Source organism: Sapajus apella, unplaced genomic scaffold (genome assembly GCF_009761245.1).
Source record: "Sapajus apella isolate SASKATOON/1434 unplaced genomic scaffold, GSC_monkey_1.0 scaffold77, whole genome shotgun sequence".
Classification (NCBI taxonomy): Eukaryota; Metazoa; Chordata; class Mammalia; order Primates; family Cebidae; genus Sapajus; species Sapajus apella.
This window is the reverse complement of record NW_022437017.1, coordinates 3033784-3060491: the sequence shown is the minus strand read 5'-3', so window position 1 is coordinate 3060491 and position 26708 is coordinate 3033784. Positions and strand designations below refer to the sequence as shown.

Below are 26708 nucleotides of genomic sequence, written 5' to 3'. Positions count from 1 at the left end.
GTGCAATCTTGGCTAACTGCAACCTCCACCTCCTGGGTTCAAGTGATTCTCCTGCCTCAGCCTCCCGAGTAGCTGGGACTACAGGTGCGTGCCTCCATGCCCAGCTAATCTTTGTATTTTTAGTAGAGATGGGGTTTCACTATGTTTGCCAGGATGGTCTTGATCTCTTGACCTTGGGATTCCCCGCCTCAGCCTCCCAAAGTGCTGGGATTACAAGTGTGAGCCACCGCACCCAGCTGGATTTTTGTATTTTTAGTAGAGATGGGGTTTCTCCATGTTGGCCAGGCTGGTCTTGAACTCCTGACCTCAGGTGATCCACCCACCTCGGCCTCTCAAAGTGCTGAGATTACAGGCATGAGCCGCCGCTCCCGGCCTCTCCAGACCATTTTAGGGGCGCTCTTAGGAACATCTGCTGCTCATGTTGTGAGATCATCGGATCACTGCCTGTGAATCTATAGTCCTGTCCTCTGGGGAGCGGGGCTATGGGTGTGGTTGGAAGCCAGTGGATTTCTGTAGCCTTGGATAGGGGTCTGTAGTGGGTTTCAGCACATTTTGAAGGCTGTTGGCTCACAGGAGGGGCCTGGGGGCTTTGGGGATTTCCTCTCCAAATTGGGATCAGAAGGTGGGGGGCTGCGTCCTGTGTCCTTGCAGTCTATACTATATACATGGCATCTAAGGCCATTTGTCCATTCATTCACTCATGCATGATAGCGCAAGAGCCTCCTGTGTGCCACGTGCTGTTCTAGGCACTGTTGGCAACACAGCTATGAACGAAACAGTCTCATTGGGCTCCTAAGCTGGCATTCTGTATCAGTGTAAGACTTTAAGAAATAAAGGCAGTGTGTGGAGTGGTGCAAAATAATATGGAGAGAAAAAAAGAGTCTGAAGGAAGAAAGAAAATGGAGAGGAAGCCTGTTTTCCATGGTGATATTTGGAGCCACCTTTCTGAAGAAGAGACACTTGAACAAAGACCTCAAAGCAACAGCACTTGGTAGCAGCGAGCCTCCTGGGTAAGTGGTCAGAAAGCATTCCAAATAGGGGGAGAGGACACGCAAAGTCCAGGGTGCAAGGTTACAACTCACATTGCGGCTTATCTATGAGCATAGGGGGTCTGGTGCCCAAGCTGGGGTTAATGGGGGAGCGGGGGCGGGGGGGCGGAATTCTGTTCCCTCTGTTAGGAGAGTTGATGTGTTAGTAAGGAAAGTTGTGGCCTGGATCAGGGGCCAGTGGATTTCTGCAGCCCTGGCCCAGGGAACATGGTGGTGGTAGAGTCCAGACAAGTCTGGGGCTTAGAGAGTCCCTGGGGGGTCAGCGGGAAGGGTCTGTAGTTCAGGTTAGCAAGGAGTGGGTTGAGGCAGGGGGGCGGTGGAATTCTACAGCCCCGGCTGAGGATAGTAGCAGGCTCTTTCCAGCCTGGGTGCTGGAAGGTGAAGGGTTACAGCCCGAGTCCTGGGGGTCTGTGAGGAGGCACAGGGGAGGATTGGTGGAGGGGGCACACCTTGCCAGCGTAGTGGTGGATGACGAAGCCGGCGCTCCAGCTGTTGAAATGCTCGTGGGTTCCCACAGCCGCCTGCAACTTCTGCAGCAGGGTCTGGTCTGCTCCCCCACCCGTGGCGTGCATGGTGGCGCACACGTCGTCCAGGACGCTCATGATGCCTGGGGGGCTCTGCGGGGCGTGAGGGAGCCGGGGTCGGCTCAGTTTGGTCTGCCTTGCTGCCCCCCCCCACCCGGCACAGCTCGTCAGCCGGGAGATTAGGGGAGGGAGGGGGTGGAGGAGTGGGGAGTGGAGGGAGCTACAGCTTCAGGGGCGGGGATGGCTCCAGGGGCGTCCAAACACAAGCACAAAAGGCATTGCAGGGGTGGGGATGGAACGGCTGGTGGGGGTGGGGGGTCGTGGTGGCACAGGGGTGTGTGCAGGACTGCTGTGGAAGCTTGCTGGGGTACACAGGTCGGTGGGGACCCCTCACGCGATTCAGGCCCCAGACTAAAATCCCTTGGCAGGGGGATCTGCCCTTTATTTGTTTATATGTTTGAGGCAGAGACTTGCTCTGTTGCCCAGGCTGGAGTGCAGTCGTGCAGTCTCGGCTCACTGCAGCCTCCATCACCCAGGTTCAAGTGATTCTCCTGCTTCAGCCTTGCGAGTAGCTGGGACTACAGGCATGCATCATCACACCTGGCTTTTTTTTTCTTTTTGAGACCAGTCTCGCTCTGTCGCCCAGGCTGGAGTGCAGTGGCATGATCTGGGCTCACTGTAACCTCCACCTCCTGGGTTCAAGCGATTCTCCTGCCTCAGCCTCCTGAGTAACTGGGATTACAGGCATGCAGCACCATGCCTGGCGAAATTTTTTTGTATTTTTAGTAGAGATGGGGTTTCACCACGTTGGCCAGGCTGGTCTTGAACGCCTGACCTTGTGATCTGCCCGCCTCCACCTTCCAAAGTGCTGGGATTACAGGCGTGAGCCATCATGCTTGGCCTAACTTTTGTATTTTTTAGTGGAGATGGGGTTTCACCATGGTGGACAGGCTGGTTTCAAACTCCTGACCTCAGGTGATCCACTCGCCTCGGCCTCCCAAAGTGCAGGGATTACAGGCGTGAGCCACCATGCCCAGCCTAAATACTTTTTAAATGTAACTTTTCTGAAACAGGGTCTTGTTCTGTTCCTCGGGCTGGAGTGCAGTGGTGCAATCATAGCTCACTGCACCCTCAACTTCCTAGGATCAAGCGATCCTCCCACCTCAGCCTCCCTTCCAGGTAGCTGGGATTACAGGAAACTGCTACCACACCCAGCTAATTCTTGTATTTTTAGTAGAGGCATGGTTTCATCACATTGGTCAGGCTGGTCTTGAACTTCTGACCTCAGGTGATCTGCCTGCCTCGGCCTCCCAAAGTGCTGGGATTACAGGTATGAGCCACCTTGCCCAGAGTGGAATCTGCAAATTTGACTCCTGTGACTCTAAGCTGGGGTGCCCGGGGGAATGTTTATTGAGTGGTTAAGAGAAAGGTGGACAGGTAGGAGAAATGAATGGATGAGGGGCGGAGGGGTTGTGCTTTGCCTGCTGGAGGGCCTGAGTGTAGGGTAGGGAGGGGCCTGAGGATGCCATAACCCCCTTGGCCCCTGTCTTCCAGACTCAGCTCAGGGGCCAGTGAAACATCCCTGCCAAAGTTGACCCAGCCCTCACCAGCTTGTTTTCGATGAGGTCACAGACAACCTTGTTGTTGAAGTACTGGATAGGAGTCCAGCGGATGCCTTCCTGCACATACTCCTCCTGGGGGTGGAAAAGGGGGGTGGGTGTGGGGGGCAGTAAACAAGGTGTGGCCACCCTTGCCTCCACGTCTTCTCTCCTTCTCCATCTCATCACTTCAGACTGTCTCTGGCAACAAAGCCCATCACTCTTGTGTGGGTGAGGCTGGAAGTACCAGGGAATGACGTCTGGTCCTGCCAGCCCTTGACCAACAATCAACAGGAGCAGATGGATAAATACTCCAGCTCCCTCAATTCTCTGTGTGCTCTATGAAGTCTCCTTGGGTCCCAGCGCAGTTGTGCTCCAGTTGCCCACAGCATAACTTGCTCATTAACACCCTATTTGGACTCTTTTTTTTTGAGAAGGAGTCTCGCTCTGTCGCCCAGGCTGGAGTGCAATGGCGCAATCTCCGCTCAGTGCAACCTCCATCTCCTGGGTTCAAGCAATTCTCCTGCCTCAGCCTCCTGAGTGGCTGGGATTACAGGTGCGCGCCACCACGCTCGGCTAATTTTTGTATTTTTAGTAGAGATGGGGTTTCACCATGTTGGTCAGGCTGGTCTTGAGCTCCTGACATCATGATCCCTCGGCCTCCCAAAGTGCTGGGATTATAGGTGTGAGCCATCACGCCCAGCTTGTTTGTTTGTTTGTTTGAGACTGGGTTTTGTTCTATTACCCAGGCTGGAACTCTGTGGTGCAATTCTAGCTCACTGCAACTTCGACCTCCAGGGCTCAAGTGATACTCTAATCTCAGCCTCCTGAGTAGCTGGGACCACGGGAGCATACCACTACGCCTGGATAATTTTTTTTTTTTTTTTGAGATGGAGTCTCACCCTGTTGCTAGGCTGGAGTGCAGTGCTGTGATCTTGGCTCACTGCAACCTCTGCCTCCCGGGTTCAAGTGATTCTCCTGCCTCAGCCTCCTGAGTAGCTGGGACTACAGGCATGCGCCACCATACCCCACTAAATTTTTTGCATTTTTAGTAGAGATGGGGTTTCACAGTGTTAGTCAGGATGGTCTCCATCTCCTGACCTCATGATCCTCCTGCCTTGGCCTCCCAAAGTGCTGCGATTACAGGCATGAGCCACCATGCCTGGCTTAATTTTCGTATTTTTTGTAGAGAGGGGGTTTCACTATGTTGCTCAGGCTGGCCTTGAACCAGGCTCAAGTGATCCTCTTACAGCCTCCTAGGTAGCTGGGACTACAGGTGTGCGTCACTGTGTCTGGCTCTCTCTCTCTTTATTTAAGAAATCCCTGTCTCAGGGCTGGGCATGTTACTTCATGCCTGTAATCCCAGCACTTTGGCAGGCCAAGGCGGGAGGATTGCTTGAGGCCAGGAGTTCAAGGCCAATCTGGGCAACAAAGTGAAACCCCGACTCTACAAAAAAGTTTTTAAAAATCAGCCAAGCATGATGGCATAGGCCTGCGGCACCAGCTACTTGAGAGGCTGAAGTGGGAGAATGGCTTGAGTCCGGGAGGTAGAGACTGCAGTGACCTGTGATCACACCACTGCACTCCAGTCTGGACAACAGAGCGAGATCCTGTCTCAAAAAAGAAAAAAAAAAATTTCCTGTCTCACTTCCTTATTCCCCTCTTGGAGCTTTCTGGGATTGCCTCCCAGAAAAACCATTTGTCCCTCAATCCTTGCCTCAGGCTCTGCTTCTGGGGGAGGGGCAAAATTAAGACAGCAGGGACTACTGCCTTATTGTTCATGGCTGTGTCACGAAGCACCCTAAATAGTGACTGGCACACAACAGGTGTTCAATAAATAATTGCTGAATGAATGAACTAAGAGGCACGGTCCTTCCCAAAGCTTTAAAGGCAGAAGGAGCTACTGCTATGGAGCCTGGGCAGGTTGGCAGAGAGAGGTGAGAACGTGGTGGGGAAGGCTGGGGTGTCCCCTAGTTGCTAAGGGATCCCCATGGTCCTTCCACCCCACCACCACCCCAGGATCCCCCATCCCATCCCTGGCCTCCTGGCTGCCCACCTGCTCAGCCTTCAGGGTGAGTTCGATAAAGATTTGCTGCAGCTTCTCGTTGACGAAGTTGATGCAGAACTGCTCGAAGCCATTTTTCTGCAGAAGGAAGAAAAGGGTCCTTCCCTCAATGTCCTGGTGCTGGAAGTTCTGGTGGCCACACTGGGCAGCCCCAGGAAGGACAGGATGTGGGCTGGAGGCAGGGGCTGTACCTGGAAGATCTCGAAGCCATAAATGTCCAGCACTCCGATGCTATACTCTTCCTGGGGCTTCTGCATAGCGCGGTTGATAGCCTGCGGCGTGGGTGGGGACGGGAGGTCAGTGGGCGTCGGTCAGATCTGAAGCCCCTGCCCACTACTCCCTAGACACATGCTTAGCCAATGTCATGGGTGATGGCCCCTCATGCCAAGTTCCCTCCAGCCCTCCCCAGCTCTGCCCTTCCTGGCTCTGTGTACAATCTCCCCACCCCCCAATCAGTCACTCAGAGGAGAAACCCAAGTGTCAGTGCATCAGGGTCCCTGACTGAGAGCTGACTCTGTGCTTGAACCTCTCTGCATCTCTATTTTCTCATCTTTTTTTTTTTTTTTTAATGAGATGGAATCTTGCTCTGTTGCCCAGGCTGGAGTGCAATGACGCAATCTTGGCTCCCTGCAACCTCCAACTCCCAGGTTCAAGTGATTCTCCTGCCTCAGCCTCCCAAGTAACTGGGATTACAGGCGCATGCCATGATGCCTGGCTAATTTTTGTATTTTTAGTAGAGATGGTGTTTCACCACGTTGGCCAGGCTGGTCTCAAACTCCTGACCTCATGATCCGCCCACCTCGGCCTCCCAAAGTGCTGGGATTACAGGCGTGAGCCAACATGCCCAGCTTTATTTTCTCATTTTTAAAGGAGTTGATAATAGCAACTACCTTAAGGGGCTTTTTCTTTTCTTTCCTTTGAGACTGAGTCTTGCTCTGTTGCCCAGGCTGGAGTGCAGTGGTGCAATCTCGGCTCACTGTAAATTCCACCTCCCAGATTCAAGAGATTCTTCTGCCTCAGTCTCCCAAGTAGCTGAGATTACAGGTGCCCACCACCACAGCCAGCTAATTTTTGCATTTTTAGTGGAGACGAGTTTTGCCATGTTAGCCAGGCTGATCTCAAACTCCTGACCCCGGGTGATCTGCCCTCCTTGACCTCCCAAAGTGCTGGGATCACAGGCTTGAGCCACTGTGATCAGTCATACATTTTATATTTTATATTTATTTTAATTTTTTTATTTTGAGAGAGGGTCTCAGTCTGTTGTCCAGGCTGGAGTGTAGTGGCTTGATTATGGCTCACTACAGCCTCAACCTCCTGGAGTCAGGAATTCTGCAACCTCTACCTCCCAGGTTCGAGTGATTCTCCTGCCTCAGCTTCCCAAGTACCTGGGATCACAGGCACGTGCCACCACACTCAGCTAATTTTTTAATTTTTACTAGAGACAGGGTTTCACTATGTTGGCCAGGCTGGTCTCAAACTGCTGACCTCAAGCTATCTGCCTCCCTCAGCCTCTTAAAGTGCTGGAAGTACAAGCGTGAGCAACTGTGTCTGGCCAAAGTTGTTTTTTTTTTTTTTTTTTTTTTTTTCTTAAGAGACAGGGTCTTGATCTGCTGCCCGGGCCAGAGTGCATCGGTGCAATCATAGCTCACTTCAGCGCCGACCTCCTGGGCTCAAACGATCCCCCCACCTCAGCCTCCTGAGTAGATGGGACTACCAACGCACACCACCACACCCAACTAATTTTAAATTTTTGTAGAGATGGGGTCTTGCTCTGTTGCCCAGAATGGTCTTGAACTCCTGGCCTCAAATGATGCTCCCACCTTGGCCACTCAAAGCATTAGGATTGCAGGTGTGAGTCAGTGCGCTTGGCCTCCATCAATGTTTGTGACTCCAACACGTCCACCCTAACCTCCAGCCCCAGTCCCACTTGCCTCCACAAGGAAGTCAAAGAGGCGGGCATAGAGCCCCTTGGCCAGGGCGTCGCGGGTGTAGGCTGCCTGTTCCACGTTAAGGGTCACGTCGATGGACTCACTGCGCCCGCCCCAGCGGCTGTCCATCTTGCGGCTGGTCAGCTTCTCCTGCAGTCGCCCGCTGTCAATGCCCAGCAGGTAGGCGGGAAAGGCCAGGACTACCAGGGTGAAGGTCAGGGCAAAAACGGGGCAGCTGGTTGGGCTCTTCAGCCTCCTGCATGGGCCTCCCATTATCCCCATCTTGCCCAGTGATGCCAACGTTGTCCTCATGGGCTCTCAGCCTCCTGGGGGCTGAGCTAGGAGGACGCAGTTCACATACACACAGGCCTCCATCCCACCTTCCCTGGCACCCACTCACGGTCCACGCTCTCCACTCGGGCGTAATTTCCGTCTTCACAGAAACTGATGTTTCCCAGGTGCAAGATTCCCGCCACGAGCTGCAGGACCAGCTGCTGGGCACTGGGCGGGATTCCAATGACCTGCATGGCGCTCTGTGGGTACAATGGAGGCAGAACCTGTGCCTCGAATCCCAGCCTCCAACCTGCCTCCAGGGTCAGGCTTTCGGGGCCACAGCACAGACTCAGGGAGTGGGCACCCTTGGGTCCCTGTCCTACCCCTTTCAACCACTTGCTGTGTGACCTTGGGTAAGTGCCTACACCTCTCTGGGCTTTGTTTTTTATATTTTTAATTTATTTTTATTTATGTATTGTTTTTGACACGGAGTCTCACTCTGTCACCCAGGCTGGAGTGCAGTGGCACAATCTCAGTTCACTGCAACCTTCACCTCCTGGGTTCAAGCAATTCTCTGCCTCATCGTCTTAGTAGCTGGGATTATAGGTGCCTGCCACCATGCCCAGCTAAGTTTTGTATTTTTAGTAGAGACATTTTCACTATTTTGGCCAGGTTAGTCACCCACCTTGGCCTCCCAAAGTGCTGGGATTACAGGCATGAACCACTGTGCCCAGCCTTATATTTTTTATTTTGTAGACAGAGTCTTCCTCTGTTGCCCAGGCTGGAGTACAGTGGTGTGATCTAGGCTCACTGCAACCTCCTCATCCCAGGTTCAAGCAATTCTCCTGCCTCAGCCTCCTGAGTAGCTAGGATTACAGGCGTGAGCCACCATGCCCGACCTGGGCTTTGTTTTCCTAAATTTTTTTTTGAGATCAAGTCTCACTCTGCTGCCCAGGCTGGAGTACAGTGGCATGATCTTGGCTCACTGCAAACTCTGCCGCCCGGTTTCAAGCAATTCTCGTGCCTCAGCCTCCCCAGTAGCTGGGATTACAGTCATGAGCCCCTCCCCCTGCTTCCCTGGCTAATTTTTGTATTTTAAGTAGAGACATGGTTTCACCATGTTGGCCAGGCCAGTCTCGAACTCCTGCCCTCAAGTGATCTGCCTCCCAAAGCGCTGGGATTACAGGCATGAGCAACTGTGCCCAGACTGGGTTTTGGTTTCCTAATTTGTAACTCAGGAGGGCTCCCGGGGTGAGGTCTGTCTGTCTGGGGGCTGGAGTGGAGGCGGGTGCTCACCAGAGTCTCTCCAAAGTCGCTTCTGTCGTCGGTGCCGTCCACCTGGTAGGTGTCCGATTGGTTGAGGTAGTAATAGTAGTCAGGTGTCATGAGCCCTAGGTTCTGCCGTTGCTCCTGTGAGGCTCCTTCCAGCAGCTGGAGGGTGTGCAATGCTCATGCATCTGGTGCTTGCCTGGCTCAGCCCATGATCCCCACATCTGCCCTGCCCTGCACTCCCAGGTGTTCCCATTGTCTACCCCACCGGGCTCCCTCTGCCCCAGCCCCTTCCCTGCACCTGGTAGTAGATGTGGAAGTTCCTCTCGTTTTCATTCTGCATGACCACGCGGGACTTCTCCAGCAAGAAGTTGGAGATCTTACCCCCATCTGGCTCCCCGCCTCGGCTGAACTGGATCTCAAAGTACTTGCCCTGAATCCGAGAGAAGCATGTCAGCAACTCAGGGTCCTGGGGTGCAGGTGGGGAAGGGATTGGGGATGGGTCTTTTTTTTTGAGACAGAGCCTCACTCTTGTTGCTCAGGCTGGAGTACAATGGCACAATCTTAGTTCACCACAACCTCCACCTCCCGGGTTCAAGCGATTCTCCTTCCTCAGTCTCCTGAGTAGCTGGGATTACAGGCATGCACCACCACGCCTGGCTAATTTTGTATTTTTAGTAGAGTCGGGGTTTCTCCATGTTGGTCAGGCTGGTCTCAAACTCCTGACCTCAGGTGATCCACCTGCATTGGTCTCCCAAAGTGCTGGGATTAGGGGATGCATCTTATGAGCCTTGTCTCTCTTCCCTTCTTTTTTTTTTTTTTTGAGACAGAGTCTCATTCTGTTGCCCAGGCTTAAGTGCAGTGGCACAACCTTGGCTCACTGCACCCTCCACCTCTGGGGTACAAGTGATTCGCCTGCATCAACCTCCTGAGTAGCTGGGATTACAGGTGCCTGCCACCAACGCCCAGCTAATTTTTGTATTTTTAGTACAGATGGGGTTTTGCCATGTTGGCCAGGCCGATCTTGAACTCCAGACCTCAAGTGATCTGCCCATCTCAGCCTCCCTAAATGCTAGGATTACAGGCATGAGCCACTGTGTCTGGCCATACATTTTATATTTTATTTTATTTATTTTTATTTTTTATTTTGAGACAGGGTCTCAGTCTGTTGCCCGGGCTGGAGTGCAGTAGCTTGGTCATAGCTCACTGCAGCCTCAATCTCCTGGGGTCAGGGTTTCTCCCACCTCAGCCCCCTGAGTAGCTGGGATTACAGGCGCCTGCCACCACACCTAGGTAATTTTTGTATTTTTAGTAGAGACCAGGTTTCGCTATGTTGGCCAGGCTGGTCTTGAACTCCTGGATTCAAGTGATCTGCCCACCTCAGCCTCCCAAAGGGCTATGAGCCACCTCACTCAGTCTGCTTGCCTTTCTCACCAGCTGTTTCTCACTTTGGCTCAAGCTGTGTCTGTGGCCAGGAGTGCCCTTTCCTCCCTCTGTGAAGCTCCAAGCCCTCACTCAGCATACCCAGCCCTGTGCCTGGCATGTGGAGGCATTGTGTTGTATTGATCTGACCCACAGTCCCTCCACGACACAGAGGCCTCCGTGTCTCCATGGGATGCTCCTGGTCCCAGTGACCGTGGGTATCTCCCTTATGTCCTCCCTGATTCCAACGCAAGGGCCTTACAGGTCTCTCTTCTTTGGTCTCTGACACCATCTGGATTTTGCTCTGGCCAGAGGTTGGTGGCCAAAGAAGTTCCCTGCTTCTCCTCTCTGTCACCTCCTTTCAATAACAACACAAGTGATACCATTATGCTACACAATGAAACACCGGTGATATGTAACACATACTTATTCCACTGTACAATAAAATTATATAAAATGGGCTTGGCGCGGTGGCTCACGCCTGTAATCCCAGCAGTCTGGGAGGCTGAGGTGGGTGGATCACAAGGTCAAGAGATTGAGCCGGGCGCGGTGGCTCAAGCCTGTAATCCCAGCACTTTGGGAGGCCGAGGCGGGTGGATCATGAGGTCAAGAGATCGAGACCATCCTGGTCAACATGGTGAAACCCTGTCTCTACTAAAAATACAAAAAATTAGCTGGACATGGTGGTGCGTGCCTGTAATCCCAGCTACTCAGGAGGCTGAGGCAGGAGAATTGCCTGACCCAGGAGGCGGAGGTTGCGGTGAGCCGAGATCGCGCCATTGCACTCCAGCCTGGGTAACGAGAGTGAAACTCCGTCTCAAAAAAAAAAAAAAAAGAGAGATTGAGAACCTTCTAGCCAACATGGTGAAGCCCCGTCTCTACTAAAAATAAAAAAAATTAGATGGGCATGGTGGTGTACACCTGTAGTCCCAGCTACTCGGGAGGCTGAGGCAGGAGAATTGCTAGAACCTGGGAGATGGAGGCTGTGGCAAGCTGAGATTGTGCCATTGCACTCCAGCCTGGCAACAAGCAAGATTCCATCTAAAAGAAAATTATATAAAATGACCTGATGCAGTGGTTCCCACCTGTAGTCCCAGCTATCTGGGAGGCTGGGACAGGAGGATCACTTGGGCCAGGAATTCAAGACCAGCCTGGGCAACATAGTGAAACCCCATCTCCAGAAAATTGTTTTTTAAAAATTATATGGGCCAGGTGTGGTAGTTCACACCTGTAATCCCAGCACTTCGAGAGGCTGAGGAGGGCGGATTACCTGAGGTGGGGAGTCTGAGACCAGCCTGACCAACATGGAAAAACTCCATCTCTACTAAAAATACAAAATTAGCCGGGTGTGGTGGCATATGCCTATAATCCCAGCTACTTGGGAGGCTGAGGCAGAAGAATTGCTTGAACCTGGGAGGCAGAGGTTGCAGTGAGCCAAGATCGTGCCATTGCACTCTAGCCTGGGCAACAAGAGCCAAACTTCATCTCAAAAAAAAAAAATTATATAAAGTAGTGTAATATGTTTTTGAAGTTCATGTGTGCTTCTGTGTGTATCAGTATTTTATTTTGTTTTTGAGGCAGAGTCTTATTCTATCGCTCAGGCTAGAGTGCAGCGGCATGATCTTGGCTCACTGCAACCTCTGCCCCCCAGGTTCAAGCGATTCTCCTGCCACAGCCTCCCAGTGGCTGGAGCCTCTCAGGCACCTGCCATCACACCTGGCTAATTTTTGTATTTTTAGTAAAGACAGGGTTTCACCATGTTGCCCAAGCTGGTCTTGAGCTCCTGGCCTCAAGTGATCCACCCACCTCGGCCTCCCAAAGTGTTGGGATTACAGATGTAAGCTGTTGTGTCTGGCTGTGTATCAGCATTTGAAAACACACACTATGTAATTCCATTTGTATGAAGTTCTAGAATGGTGAAACTAAGTAATACTGAAATAAATTCAGGAGAGTGGTTATATCTGGGGTAGGTGGGAGTAGAGATTGACTAGAAAAGGACATCAGGGGACTTTTTTGGATGATGTTGATGCTCTGTATATCAATAGGGGTTTATTTTATCATTTTTTTTGAGATGGATCTTGCTCTATTGCCCAGTCTGGAGTGCAGTGGCACAATCTCAGTTCACTTCAACCTTTGCCTCCTATTTCAAGCAATTCTCCTGCCTCAGCCTCCCGAGTAGCTGGGATTACAGGCATGTGCCACCATGCTGGGCTAATTTTTGTATTTTTAGTAGAGATGGGGTTTCATTGTTTTGGCCAGGCTGGTCTTGAACTTCTGACCTCAGGTGATCTGCCTGCCTTGGCCTCCCTAGGTGCTGGGATTACAGGCGTGAGCCCCCACACCTGGCCCGAGTATATGGAATTTATTAAACCATTTCCATGTGCATGCATAATATTGAAGTTTAGGAGATGGATATTAACATCATCCTCATTTTACGGATGAGCAAACAGAGGAAACTCAGGAAGTTATGAAGATTTTTTTTGCTGAGGCTACACAGCTCACAATGACAGAATCAGACCCTACATCCAGATCTGTTTACCTACCCTGTTTTCCACTGGGCCTAGCACAGCACCCACACAAAGAATGAGTCCCAGAACTATTGCTGAAAGAAGGAATGAAGCTGGGTGTGGTGGCTTACTCTATTGCCCAGGCTGGAGTGCAGTGGGCCACTGCACTCCAGCCTGGGCAACAAAGTGAGACTCATCTCAAAAAAAAAAAAAAAAAAAAGAAAGAAAAAGAAAAAGAAGGAATAAATTGGACGTGAAATGTGAACAGGAACAATGTATCATGGCTGCAGCCAGGGGAGCATTTAAGAATGTTACACAGGAGTGTCATGGCCTCCACAGTTCTTCCAATGGGGGACTCTCTTTTGAAACAGACCATGAGCAGGAAGTGAGTCTCCCATTCAGGAGTAGGTATTTCCTGCTGGGTTTCCACTGGGCTGTTGTCCTGGCAATGCAGGTGTGTGTATGTGTTGGTGTGTGTGTATAAAGGTCGGCCTGCGGGGAGCAGATGCTCCAAGCAGGGCTGCGGAGACTCACAAAGCGGCTGGAATTGTTGTTGCGCACAGTCTTGGCGTTGCCGAAGGCCTCGAGTAGCGGGTTGGACTGCAGGATGATATCTTTGACGTGCTGGGGGCAGAGGCAGGTGGGGTGGGAAGAGGTCAGACTGGGGCAGGAGTGCAGATGGGCGGGGCTGCACTACTGTGTAGGTGAGGGTGGCCCAGCTCATCCTTCTGTTTTCGTCGCCTCACCTGGACCTTCTCGCCTCCGCCAGACACCTTGGAGATGTACCCCATGATATATTTGGCTGCCACTGTCTTCCCAGCTCCACTCTCTCCACTGGGGATGAATGGAGGAATAAATGATCAGTGGATGGGGTTGTGGTGAAGAGCCCTTTTTAGTGACTAACCATTCATTCATTGAGCACCTACTACATGCCTACCACTGTTCCAGGTACTGGGAATACCATAGTGAACAAGATAAAATCTCTGCTTTCAGCTGGGTGTGGTGGCTCATGCCTGTAATCCCAGCACTTTGGGAGGCTGAGGAGGGCGGATCACTTGAGGTCAGGAGTTTGAGACCAGCTTGGCCAATATGGTGAAACCCCATCTCTACTAAAATACACAAATTAGTGGGATATGGTGGTGGGCACCTGTAATTCTAGCCACTCGGGAGGCTGAGGCAGGATAGTTGCTTGAACCTGGGAAGTGGAGGTTGCAGTGAGCTGAGATGCCGAGATTGCGCCACTGCACTCCAGCCTGGGTGACAGAGTGAGACTGAGACACACACACAAAATCTCTGCTCTCATAGACCTGGCATAGATTGATTGACTGAGATGGGGTCTCACTGTGTTGCCCAGGCTGGAGTACAGTGGTGATCATAGCACCTGTTGCTGCCTGGGACTCCTGGGCTCAAGCAATCCTCCCTCGTCAGCCTCCCAAGTAGCTGGGGACTATAGATGTGCAGCACCGTGCCTGGCTAATTATTTTATTTTATTTTTTAATTATTATTTTTTTTTGAGACGGAGTTTCGCTCTTGTTAACCAGGCTGGAGTGCAATGGCACGATCTCGGCTCACCGCAACCTCCATCTCCTGGGTTCAAGCAATTCTCCTGCCTCAGCCTCCCGAGTCGCTGGGACTACAGGCGTGTGCCACCATGCCCAGCTAATTTTTGTATTTTTAGTAGAGACAGGGTTTCACCATGTTGACCAGGATGGTCTCGATCTCTTGACCTCGTGATCCACCCGTCTCAGCCTCCTAAAGTGCTGGTATTATAGGTGTGAGCCCCCACGCCCAGCCTATTTTATTTTTTTTGAGATGGAGTCTCGCTCTGTCACCAGGCTGGAGTGCAGTGCTGTAATCTTGGCTTACTGCTCCCTCTGCCTCCTGGGTTTAAGCAATTCTCGTGCCTCAGCCCCCTGAGTATCTGGGATTACAGTCGTGTACCACCACACCCAGCTAATTTTTCTAGTTTTAGTAGAGACAGGGTTTCACCATGTTGGCCAGGATGGTCTCGATCTCTTGACCTCGTGATCCACCCACCTCGGCCTCCCAAAGTGTTGGGATTATAGGCGCAATAGAGACAGGATGTTGCTATGTTTGCCCAGGCTGGCCTTGAACTTCTGACCTTAAGAAATCCTCTTGCCTTGGCCTCCCAAAGTGCTGGGATTACAAGCATAAGCCAACACTCCTGGCCTGAGGTGACATTTGGAGGAGACAGACTGACAATAGCAGAATGAACAAATAAAATACATCGTGAGTCAGATGGTGACAAGGAAAATAAAACAGGGTGAGGGCAAAGAGGGACAGCAGGGCTCTGTTCAGATGGGGAGTTTCAGGATAACCTCCCTGGGGGCAGTGATGATGTTTCAGCGGGGGCCCGGGCAGCAGGGTCTGTGGCCCCCCCAACCCCATCCATACCTAATAATGACACACTGGTTCTCACAGTCGATGAGCATGTTCCGGTACATGTTATCCGTGAGGGCGTAGATGTGCGGGGGATTCTCATACTGGGCCTGGCAAGGGAGATCACGTCTCAGCCCAGGGCTCGGGGCCAGGGGTCTCAGGGCTGTGCCTCCCACCCAGCCCCGGCCTCACCGCGCCCTGGTAGAGGTCGATCTCGCGGTCTGTGAAGTAAGGCATCTGCTTGAAGGGGTTTACGGAGATGAGCACGGAGCCGATGTAGGTCTGAGGGATGGTTAAGGGTCCTGCTGAATCTTGGTAGGTTTTGTCCTTCCTGTCCCCTCATCCTGCCCCCACCCAGATTCCCAGAGCTCCATTGCTTGGAGGTGGAAGAGATGGGGATATCGCATGCACCTTGAGTCTCTTGGAAAAAGGGCTGGCCGGGCTTGGTGGCTCACACCTGTCATCCCGGCACTTTGGGAGGCCGAGGCAGGTGGATCACTTGAGGTCAGGAGATTGAGACCAGCCTGGCCAACATGGTGAAATCCTTTTTCTACTAAAAATACAAACAATTAGCCAGGCATGGTGGTGCATGCCTGTAATCCTGGCTACTTGAGAGGCTAAGGCAGGGGAATCACTTGAACCTGGGAGGCGGAGGTTGCAGTGAGCTGAGATCGCACCATTGCACTCCAGCCTGGGCAACAAGAGCCAAACTCCGTCTCAAAAAAGCAAAACAAAACAAAACAAAAAAACCCAAAAAACAAAAACAAAATAAACATTAGCCAGGCATGGTGACACATGCCTGTAATCCTGGCTACTTGAGAGGCTGAGGCAGGAGAATGGCTTGAACCTGGGAGGCGGAGGTTGCAGTGAGCTGAGATTGCACCGCTGCACTCCAGTTTGGGCAACAAGAGCCAAACTCCGTTTCAAAAAACAAAACAACCCCCAAAAAACAAAAACAAAAACAAAATTAGGCGTGGTGGCATATGCCTGTAATCCCAGCTTCTTGGGAGGCTAAACGGGAGAATTGCTTGAACCTGGGCAGTGGAGGTTACAGTGAGATGCGATTGCATCATTACACTCCAGTCTGGGCAACAAGAGCCAAACTCTGTTTCAAAAAACAAAACAAAACAACAAAACCCAAAAAACAAAAATAAAATTAGCCGGGTGTGGTGGCTCATGCCTGTAATCCCAGCTACCAGGGAGGCTGAGGCAGGAGAACCGCTTGAATTTGGGAGGCGGCGGTTGCAGTGAGCTGAGATCGTGCCGCTGAACTCCAGCCTGGGTGACTGAGCAAGACTCCATCTCAGGAAAAAAAAAAAAAAAAAGAAAAGGAGAAAAAACAAGGTTGGATCTGGAAAGGGAGAAGCTGGGGCTGAGCTTCCCCAGGACAGAGGGAGCAGTGGCAGCCACAGATGCCCCCCACCAGAGCCCCGCTGTCACTCATTGCCCAGTACGCTCCCGGCCTTCCCTCCCTCTGCTCCTCCACCCTCCATTCCGTCCAGGGCCCAGCCCATGGCCCAGCCATCCACTCCTTCCCTGCCTGTCCATCCCCTTCCTAGGCCCAGGGTACGAAGATGTAGTCGTCCATGAAGCGCTTCCGGAGGTTGCCAGCGATGGCGTCTTCGCTGATCTGGGGCAGGAGCACCATGTCGTCCACGCCGCTCTGCTTCACGTTGTGGCTCTGCCAGTGGAAGCGCTCCTTGCTGCCCTGGAGGGGGAGGAGGGTTCGGGGTGAGCTCCGGCAAGGGGACGCGGTGTCTGGCTCACCAACGCCAGCAGCTTCTGGGTTCTGTCCCACCTCCCCCACCCCACCTCCATTCCTCCTTCCCCACCTCAGGGAAAGGCTGGCAGGGTTCAAGCCACACCCCCTGTCCCCGGACAGAAGATGCACGGCTCAGATCCAGCCCTCAGCCCTCTCTTTTTATTTTTATCTTGTTTTTATTTATTTTGAGACGGAGTCTCGCTCTGTCGCTCAGGCTGGAGTGCTGTGGTGTGATCTCAGCTCACTGCAACCTCCACCCCCACAGGCTCAAGCAATTCTCCTGCCTCAGCCTCCCAAGTAGCTGGGATTGCAGGCACCTGCCACCACACCCGGCTAATATTTTATATTTTTGCTAGAGACGGGGCTTCGCTACGTTGGCCTGGCTTGTCTGGAACTCCTGACCTCAAGTGATCCACCACCTCCGCCTCCCAAAGTGCTGGGATTACAGGCATGAGCCACCTTGCCTGGCCTCTTTCTTTCTTTATATTTTTTCATTAAATTTTTGTTTTTACAGCAGGTGCAATGGCTCAGACCTGTAATCCCAGCACTTTGGGAGGTTGGGGCAGAAGGATTGCTTGAAGCCAGGAGTTTGAAATCAACCTGGGCAACATAGCAAGGCCCTGCCTCTATTTAAAAAAAGCAAGGCCAGGCGTGGTGACTCACGCCTATAATCCCAGCCCTTTGGGAGGCCAAGGCGGGGATCACGAGGTCAAGAGATCGAGACCATCCTGGCTAAGGTGGTGAAACCGCGTCTCTACTGAAAATACAAAAATTATCTGGGTGTGGCGGCACATGCCTGTAATCCCAGCTACTTGGGAGGCTGAGGCAGGAGAATCGCTTGAACCTGGGAGGCGGAGGTTGCAGTGAGCTGAGATTGCACCACTGCCCTCCAGCCTGGTGACAGAGCAAGACTTTGTCTCGGAAAAAAACAAAAAAAAGAGAAAAAGAAAAGGCCTGTAATCCCAGGATTTTGGGAGGCCGAGGCAGACGGATCACCCAAGGTCAGAAGTTCGAGCCCAGCCTGGCCAACATGGTGAAACCCTGTTAATACTAAAAATATCAAAAATTAGCCAGGCATAGAGGCAGGCACCTGTAATCCCACTTACCCAGGAAGCTGAGACAAGAGAATTGCTTGAACTCAGGAGGCGCAGGTTGCAGAGAGCTGAGATTGCACCATTGCACTCCAGCTTCGCAGATAAGAGTGAAACTGTCTCAAACAAACAAGAGTTCTCAAGCCATGAAAAGACATGGAGGAAACTTAAATACATATCGCTAAGTAAACGAAGCGCCAATCTGAAAAGCGTACATACTGTCTGAATCCAACTGTAGGACATTCTGGAAAAGACAAAACTACGAGAACAGTAAAAGATCATTGGGGCCAGATGCAATGGCTCACACCTGTAATCCCAGCACTTTGGGAGGCTGAGGCAGGAAGGTTGCCTAAGGCCAAGAGTTCAAGACCATCCTGGGCAACAGAAGAAGACTCCCCGTTTCTACAAAACATAGAAAAATTAGACAAGAGTTGTGGCACGCATTTGTGGATCTAACTACTCTGGAGGCTGAGGTGGGAGGGTCACTTGAGCCCAGGAGGTCGAGGCTGAAGTGAGCCATGATCACATTGCACTTCAGCCTAAGAACAGAGTGTCTCAGAAATAAATAAAAAAATAAAGGCTGGGTGTGGTGGCTTACGCCTATAATCCCAGCACTTTGGGAGGCCAAGGTGGGTGAGTCACTTGAGGTTAGGAGTTAGACCAGCCTGGCCAACACGGTGAAACCTTGTCTCTACTAAAAATACAAAAATTAGCCGGGCGTGGTGGTGGGCGCCTATAATTGCAGCTGCTAGGAAGGCTGAGGCAGGAGAATCACCTGAACCCAGGATGCAGAGGTTGCAGTGAGCTGATATTTTGCTACTACACTCCAGCCTGGATGACAGAGTGAGACTCTGTCTCAAAACAAACAAACAAACAAACTAAAAAACTGTAAAATAAATAAATAAATAATAAAATTTTGAGACAGGGTCTTGCTCTGTCGCCCAGGCTGGAGTTCAGTAGTGCAATCACAGTTCCGTGCAGCCTCGACCTCCTGGGCTCAAGCAATCCTCCCGCCACACGACAGCCTCTCGAATAGCTGGGACTACAGACCTGTGCCACCATGCCTGGATAACATTTGTATTTTTTGTAGAGATGGGTCTTGCTGTGTTGCAACAACTGGTCTTGAACTCCTGGGCTCAATCGATTCATCTGCCTCAGTCTCCCAAGTGGTGAGATTATAGGCCTGAGCCACCACACCTAGCCCCTCAGCCCTCTCCTTTGGTCTCTGTTCATCCATCACTCCACCTAGTGCCCCTTATCCCCGATGAAGGATGCCAGGCTTGGCGGGGAGGGCACAGGGTGCTTAGCGATCTGTAGGCTGTGGGAGCAGAGCAGGGAGATCAGGCAGCTTGGTGGAGAATGGGCGTGTCCCGGTTCTCACTTCCCGCCAGCCTCCCAGCCTCTTCCTTTCCCATCCCCCGTCTCCTCCCCAGGCCCAGGCCAGTCCCTGACTTCTCTGTGGCATTTGACCCACTGCTGCCAGGTGGCCTCCTTCCTTCCCCTCTCTCACCTCCTCTTTTGTGGTCACACATCCCAGCCAGTCCCTTTGAGCTCCTCCAGGCCACCATGTGCTGTGATCTCTGCCTTCTGTGCCTGCGTGTGACCTTCCTCAGCTCCACCCTTCACTCCTGGCCCTGCCTCCCTGCTGTCTCTGCTGCGGCCTTCTCTGTCCTCTGTGTACTGTTTTTCTTTTCTTTTTCTTTTAATCAGAGTCTAGCTCTGTCACCCAGGCTGGAGTGCAGTGGCATGATCATAGCTCACTGCAGCCCTGACCTCCTGAGCTCAAGAGAGCCTCTTACCTCAGCCTCCTGGGACCACAGGTGCACGCCACCATGCCTGGCTCTATTTAATTTTTTTTTGTATTGATGGGGTCTTGCTATGTTGCCCAGGCTGGTTTTGAACTTCTGGCCTCAAATGATCCTCCCACCTCAGCCTCCCAAAGTGGTGGGATTTCAGGCATGAGCCACCTTGTCTGACCCAGATGACACTTTCTTTAGGCTCCATGGAGGAGACTGAGGCATGTGCTTTCCAAAAAACTCCTCTTCCAGGAAGCCTGCCTGGGTTCCTCTCTCCTTTGAGCCCAACTGAATTTATCTAGTGCTTTAAACACTCTGGCTTTCTCAGGCTTACTCTGTCTCTATTCAATACATCTTTGCAAAGGTGGAGTCTGACAGATAGGAGTGATGGCAACTTGGAGCTCCCTCATTTGGTGAACTCATGGTCAGATAAGATGTCTCTCCTCCTGGAAACTTCCCATTCTCAGGCCAGGAGCTCCTAGAGGCAGAGACTGGGGCTGAGTTGTTTCTCTGTGAAATGAACAAGTGACGAAAGCAAAGAAAGAAACCCAGATTCAGGGCAAAACTCTCCAGAGCAAACAAAGCTGGTAATTGAAGTTATTTTTTTTTGAGATGGGGTCTCACTGTGTTGTCCAGGCTGGATGGGGTGCAGTGGTGCGACCATGGCTCACTGCCACCTCCACCTCCCGGGCTCAAGCGATCTTCCCACCTCAGCCTCCTGAGTAGCTGGGACTATAATTTTTTGTATTTTTGGTAGAGACAGGGTTTTGTCTCTGGTCTTGAACTCCTGAGCTCAAGTGACCTTCCCGCCTTGACCTCCAAACTGCTGTGATTACAGGCATGAGCCACCGTGTCCAGCCTGGGATTGAAGTCTTTAAAGTGGTCTGTGTTTGCCAGTGGGTTCCAGGGCTACAGGCAGGGCACAAGCAGAAGGGTCTATATGAGCAACCGTAAGCGAGAAGTGAAGCTGGTCTCTCCTGGGGGTACTGGGAAGCCACAGAATATTCTTGATTGGGTGGGGGGTAGAGGTACATGGTCAGATTCTGGACACGCTGACAGCTAGAGGTGGGGGTTGTCAAGGGATGCCCATGGGCATTAAATAAGCCCAGCCTTTGGCATGAGGGTAGATCTGGGTTCTAATCCTGACTGGGCAAACATACACAGCTTCGAGTCTCCACTGTCTCATCTGTAAAAAGGGAGAAGCAGGCCAGGTGCGGTGGCTCACACCTGTAATCCCAGCACTTTGGGAGGCCAAGGTGGGTGGACCACGAGGTCAGGAGATGAAGAGAGTCCTGGCTAGCATGGTAAACCCCGTCTTTACTAAAAATACAAAAAATTAGGCAGGCGTGGTGGCAGGCACCTATAGTCTCAGCTACTTGGGAGGTTGAGGCAGGAGAATCGCATGATCCTGGGAGGCCGAGGTTACAGTGAGCGGAGATCGTGCCACTGTGCTCCAGCCTGGCAAAAGAGCTAGACTCCATCTCAAAAAAAAAAAAAAAAAAAAAAGAACAAGGGAGTAGCAGCTCCACTTCTCAGGGTTGAGGAGAGGATGAACTGCTTTGGAGAACAAGGTGGGATGGAGAGCTGGTGCCCCTCCCCAAGCCTGAGTGGTCATGAGGATAGACCCAGGCTGAGGGGCATTTGACAGAATTAACACTCACCGAGCACCTATGCTGTGCCTGATTTGGGGGATGTAGATCACTGATGTTACCAGCCATCGTCACACCATCTCAGTGTGGGGTAACCTCGGAGGGAAACTGAGGCTTGAGAAGGACAGTGGCTTCCCTAAGGACACTTGACTAAAGACACAGGTATTGTTTCCAAGGGTGTGGGATGTGAACTTGGGTCTATTCAATAGCAAAGAACAGGTTCTTGGCCAGATGAGGTGGTTCCTGCCTGTAATCCTAGCACTTTGGGAGGCTGACGTGGGTGGATCACTTGAAGTGAGGAATTCAAGACCAGCTTGACCAACATGGTGAAACCCTGTCTCTACTAAAAATACAAAATGTTAGCCAGGTGTGTTGGTATATGCCTGTAATCTCAGCTACTTGGGAGGCTGAGGCACGAGAATTGCTTGATCCCAGGAGGCAGAGGTTGCAGTGAGCCAAGATTGCTTCACTGCACTCCAACCCGGGCAAAGAGAGTGAGACTTGGTCTCAGAAAAAAAAAAAAAAAAAAAAAAGAACAGGTTCTTGCATCTATGTAAAAGCATAGGAGGCTAGGCTGGTGCTGAGAAGGATTTTTTGTTTTGGTTTTTGAGACAGGGACTCATTCCGTCCCCCAGGCTGGAGTGCAGTGGCTCGGTCTTGGCTCACTGCAGCCTTGACCTCCTGGGCTCAAGTGAGCCTCCTGTCTCAGCCTCCCACATAGCTGAGATTATAGGCACATGCCACCATGCCTGGCTAATTTTTAAGTATTTGATAGACACAGGGTCTTGCTATGCTGCCCAGACTTGTCTCTAACTCCTGGGCTAACGCAATCTTCCTGCCTTGGCCTCCCAGAGTGCTGGGATTACAGGCATGAGCCACGATGCCTGTCCAAATTCAACATTTTGGAAGCTCACTTCACTGAAGGTCATGCTGGTGGTGGCGTTAAAAGTGATCTGTGGGTGGGACTCTCATACTTGTGTACAGGTGAGAAGGCATTCCGGGGCCTTCTTGGACCGCTGACCTTACAACTTTCTTTCTTTCCTTCTTTCTTTTTTTTTTGAGATCAAGTCTCATTCTGTTGCCAAGGCTGGAGTGCAGTAGTGTGATCTCAGCTCACTGCAACCTCTGCCTCCCGGGTTCAAGTGATTCTCCTGCTTCAGCCTCCCGAGTAGCTGGGATTACAGGTGCTCATCACCATGCCCGGCTAATTTTTTGTATTTTTAGTAGAGACGGGATTTCACCATGTCGGCCAGGCTGGTCTTGAACTCCTGACCTCAAGTGATCTACCTGTCTTGACCTCTTAAAGTGCTGGGATTACAGGCATGAGCCACCACACCTTGGCCTGACCTTAACCCTCTCATATTTGGACACACATTTTATTGTAACTTCTGCTTTATAGGCAATCACATGGATTCTTTTTGAAACTATGGGAGTCGGGTGTGTTCCATTGTCTGAGGTTAATGTTGGGATTTAAAGGAGGCGTTTTTATAAGAAGGGAGGTGTTTTTATAAGACGCGGGTGCTGGCTGGGCATGGTGGCTCATGCCTGTAATACCAGCACTTTGGGAGGCTGAGGTGGGCGGATCACTTGAGGTCAGGAGTTTGAGACCAGCTTGGCCAACATGGTGAAACCTCATCTCTACTAAACATGCAAAGTAGCTGGACGTGGTGACTGGTGCCTGTAATCCCAGCTACTCGGGAGCTGAGGCAGGAGAATCACTTGAATCCAGGAGGCGGAGGTTGCAGTGAGCTGAGATTGGGCCATTCCACTCAGCCTAGGTGACAGGAGTGAAACCCGGTCTTGAAAACAACAAAAAAAGAAGAGGGTGCTGACTGGGGTGCCCTGAGCCCTTGGGGTGCGTTGGGAAGAACCAGGGAGAGGACAGAGTCCTGGGGAGCAGTGGCGTGGAGGGATTGAAGGTGATACCCGTCACAGACGGGCTGAGTAGGAACCGCCAGGGAAGTCACAGGCAAAACCGGGACCAGGTGCTAGAGGACCAGATGGGACAAGGGTGGGTTAGGAGCCATTGACTGAACCCTGAAGAGTGTCTGAGCTCACTGGAGACTGAGAGGGGCCCCAGGGTCAGAAGCGGGATTGGGAGGTGAGGAGGTATAGTTAGGACTGCGGATCTGGCTGAGAAGGGGAAGAGGGAGAGAGGCTGTGAGGAGAAGTGGGGTCAGGGAGTCTGTGTTTCCTGGTTTTTTTTTTTTTTTTTTCTTTTTTTCTTTGTTTGAGACAGTCTTGCTCTGTCATCCAGGCTAGAGTGCGGTGGTGTGATCTTGACTCACTGCAGCCCCCGCCTCCTGGGTTCAATCGATTCTCCTGGGATTACAGGTGCTGGGATTATAGGTGTGAGCCAAGGCGCCTAGCCTTTATTTACTTTTTTAATGTATATTTTTACAAATAGAGATAGAGTCTTGCTATGTTGCCCAGGCTAGTCTTGAACTCCTGAACTAAAGCAATCTTCTTGCCTCGGCCTCTGAAAATGCTAGGATTACAGGCATAAGCCACCACATTGAGCCTGATCTAACCTTTTTATGTGAATTACTTCATTTTATCCTCTTAACACACATTGGCTTAGGTCAGTTCTATCACTGGGTCTTTTTTTTTTTTTTTTTGAGACGCAGTCTCACTCTGTTGCCCAGGCTAGAGTACGGTGGTGTGATCTTGGCTCACTGCAACCTCTGCCTCCTGAATTCAAGCAATTCTCCTGCCTCAGCCTCCTGAGTAGCTGGGGTTACAGGCATGCACCACCACGGCTGGCTAATTTTTGTGTTTTTATTAAGATGGGTTTCACCATGTTGGCCAGGCTGGTCTCCAACTCCTGACCTCGTGATCCACCCACCCTGGCCTCCCAAAGTGCTAGGATAACAGGCGTGAGACACTGAGCCCGGCCTGGGTCCATTTTATAGAACAACACAGAGAGATTTTTTTTTTTTTTTTTTTTTTTTTTGAGACGGAGTTTCGCTGTTGTTGCCCAGACTGGAGTGCAATGGCACGATCTCGGCTTACCGCAACCTCCGCCTCCTGGGTTCAAGCAATTCTCCTGCCTCAGCCTCCCAAGTAGCTGGGATTACAGGCACGCACCATCATGCCCAGCTAATTTTTGTATTTTTAGTAGAGACGGAGTTTCACCTTGTTGACCAGGATGGTCTCGATCTCTTGACCTCGTGATCCACCCGCCTCGGCCTCCCAAAGTGCTGGGATTATAGGCTTGAGCCACCGCGCCCGGCCAACACAGAGAGATTAAGCGTCCTCTTCAGGGACACACAGCAGGAACATAGCAGTTGCAGAGAGGACCTGGGGGAGGACACACGAGGCTGTCCGTCCCCAGCCTGGTCTATATCAGAGGTTGCTGGGGTTGGTGCTTAGGTCAGATAAGGATGGAGTGGGGAGAAGATGGGTCGTGGCCACCATTTCCCTTTTGGGGGCCAGTCCAGCCTTCAGGCCACCAGGCCACTCAGGCTGAGCTAAGACCCAAGGCCACTTCCCCTCACTGGGGTCAGTTGTGTCTGGCTAGGCCCGCCAGCTCTCCCTGCTCTCACCGCTTGCTTCCTCTTCTGCCCTTCCCCTCTTCCCTCATCCAGCAGACTGGCCCTTTTCTCTTACCATTCTCTCCCTCTCTATCCCGCCACAGGCACTAGAGGCCCCCAGACACTCCATGCTCCAGCCAACCGTAAATATCATACGCTGCTTGTATTGAAGGGAGAGAGGGTTTTGCTCAAGTGAATATGGTATGGGAGGACAGTCAAGAATTTTGGCATGTGAAAGATTGGGGTCAAGGTCTGGCTTGACAGTTGACTGACTATGTGACCCTGGGGAGGTCACTTCACTTCTCCAAGCCTCAGTTTCCCCATCTTGCAAATGGATTCAGCCGAGCATGGTAGCTCATGCCTGTAATCCCAGCACTATGGGAGGCTGAGGCAGGCAGATCACTTGAGGTCAGGAGTTCAAGACCAGCCTGGCCAACATGGCAAAACCCTATCTCCACTAAAAATACAAATATTAGCCGGGCATGGTGGTGGGTGTCTGTAGTTTTAGCCACCTGGGAGGCTGAGGCAGGAGAATCCTTTAAAACTGGGAGGTGGAGGTTGCAGTGAGCCAAGATCATGCCACTGTACTCTAGCCTGGGCGACAGAGCTAGACTCCATCTCAACAGCAACACCACCACCAACGACAACAACCACCAATAACCAAAGGGATTTCATAATGACCCCCTGTGTGGGGTCTCTGAGAGGAGTACATGAGCAAACAAAGATAAAAGAGGCCCCGAGATGCTGGCATCTGTGATCCTGAGAGCATTGAAGACATCGGTGTTAGACAGAAAGCATGATCAATACATACTTGTTGAATGAATGAATGAATGAATGAATGAAATACCATTGGGATGTGACTGCCCCCCTACCCGATCTCCCAGGTATCTGTCTCATGCTGTGGCCCCCAAGTCTCCATGGGTCAAGTCAAAACTGTTTGTAAGTGTCTTCCTTGGGGGTGGGGATGCAACGAAGAGGTTGTGGTCACATTTGACCACAAGCTGAATATGACTCAACCTGCTGGGGCTCTTGTGAAAGGCAGTTAGGGGCTTGACGTGGTTGGGGTAGGAAGGACGGGTAGCTTCTTCCTTCAGCTCTTCAGAGAGGTCTCCGTACACCAAGGCAGAAGGCAGAACTGGGGCAGGCGGGGCAACTTTCCCAGTTTCACAGGAGGGAGGGGCGCTTTGTGGTCAAGGCGATGGTGCCTCTGGGGTTGGAGGATGCTTGTCATGTAGTGAACTCACTTCCTGGGCCTCTACTGTGCATGGAGGTAGGTGAAGACCAGGCTTGGGTGGATCAGGTCTAGAACCTGCCTTTGTGGGGGCTCTGTTCCCCAAGTGGTGTCTGAGTTGCTCAAGAACGAGACCATGGCTGGAGGGTACTATGGAGAGGTGGGAGGGCTTCCTGTAGGAGGCAGGTCTTGCAACATGAACTTCCCAGGCAGCATCCGTGGTGGCTGCAGGAGGCATCAGCCAGAAAGGCCTTGGGTGTGTGGTGGACACCAGGATTCTAGTCTGTTTGGAATGCAGAGTCATGGTGTTGGAGGGATGGAGAACCCAGGGCACGTGGGGTCTGCACATAGCCCTGGTGGTTTCTCATCTCTTAGGAGGAGAAGTGGTTGTGGTCAAGGTGCCTGTTTTTTTTGTGGACAGGGTCTTCTTCTATTGCTCAGGCCGGTATGCAGTGGTCCGATATCACTGCAGCCTCAATCTCAAGGCGATCCTCCTGCCTCAGCCTCCTGAGTAGCTGGGACCACAGATGTGCACCACCACACCTGGCTAATTATTATTATTTTTTTTTTTGAGGTGGAGTTTCACTCTGTCGCCCAGGCTGGAGTGCAGC

General features: G+C 51.8%; 1 protein-coding gene across 2 annotated transcripts in view; it reads right to left on the bottom strand.

The window, feature by feature from the left end:
• MYO1F (myosin IF) overlaps window positions 1-26708 on the bottom strand; it is a 55176-nt gene that overhangs the window by 21849 nt on the left and 6619 nt on the right. For both annotated transcript variants that reach the window (XM_032251923.1, XM_032251922.1), the window contains exons 2-14: window positions 16606-16743; window positions 15228-15317; window positions 15051-15145; window positions 13382-13469; window positions 13170-13259; window positions 9008-9139; window positions 8734-8868; window positions 7565-7697; window positions 7168-7364; window positions 5428-5508; window positions 5228-5314; window positions 3181-3267; window positions 1499-1666 (exon numbers count right to left, since the gene is read on the bottom strand). In XM_032251923.1, the coding sequence (XP_032107814.1) occupies window positions 1499-1666; window positions 3181-3267; window positions 5228-5314; window positions 5428-5508; window positions 7168-7364; window positions 7565-7697; window positions 8734-8868; window positions 9008-9139; window positions 13170-13259; window positions 13382-13469; window positions 15051-15145; window positions 15228-15317; window positions 16606-16743 (1521 nt within the window). The remainder of the gene's footprint in view (window positions 1-1498; window positions 1667-3180; window positions 3268-5227; window positions 5315-5427; window positions 5509-7167; window positions 7365-7564; window positions 7698-8733; window positions 8869-9007; window positions 9140-13169; window positions 13260-13381; window positions 13470-15050; window positions 15146-15227; window positions 15318-16605; window positions 16744-26708) is intronic.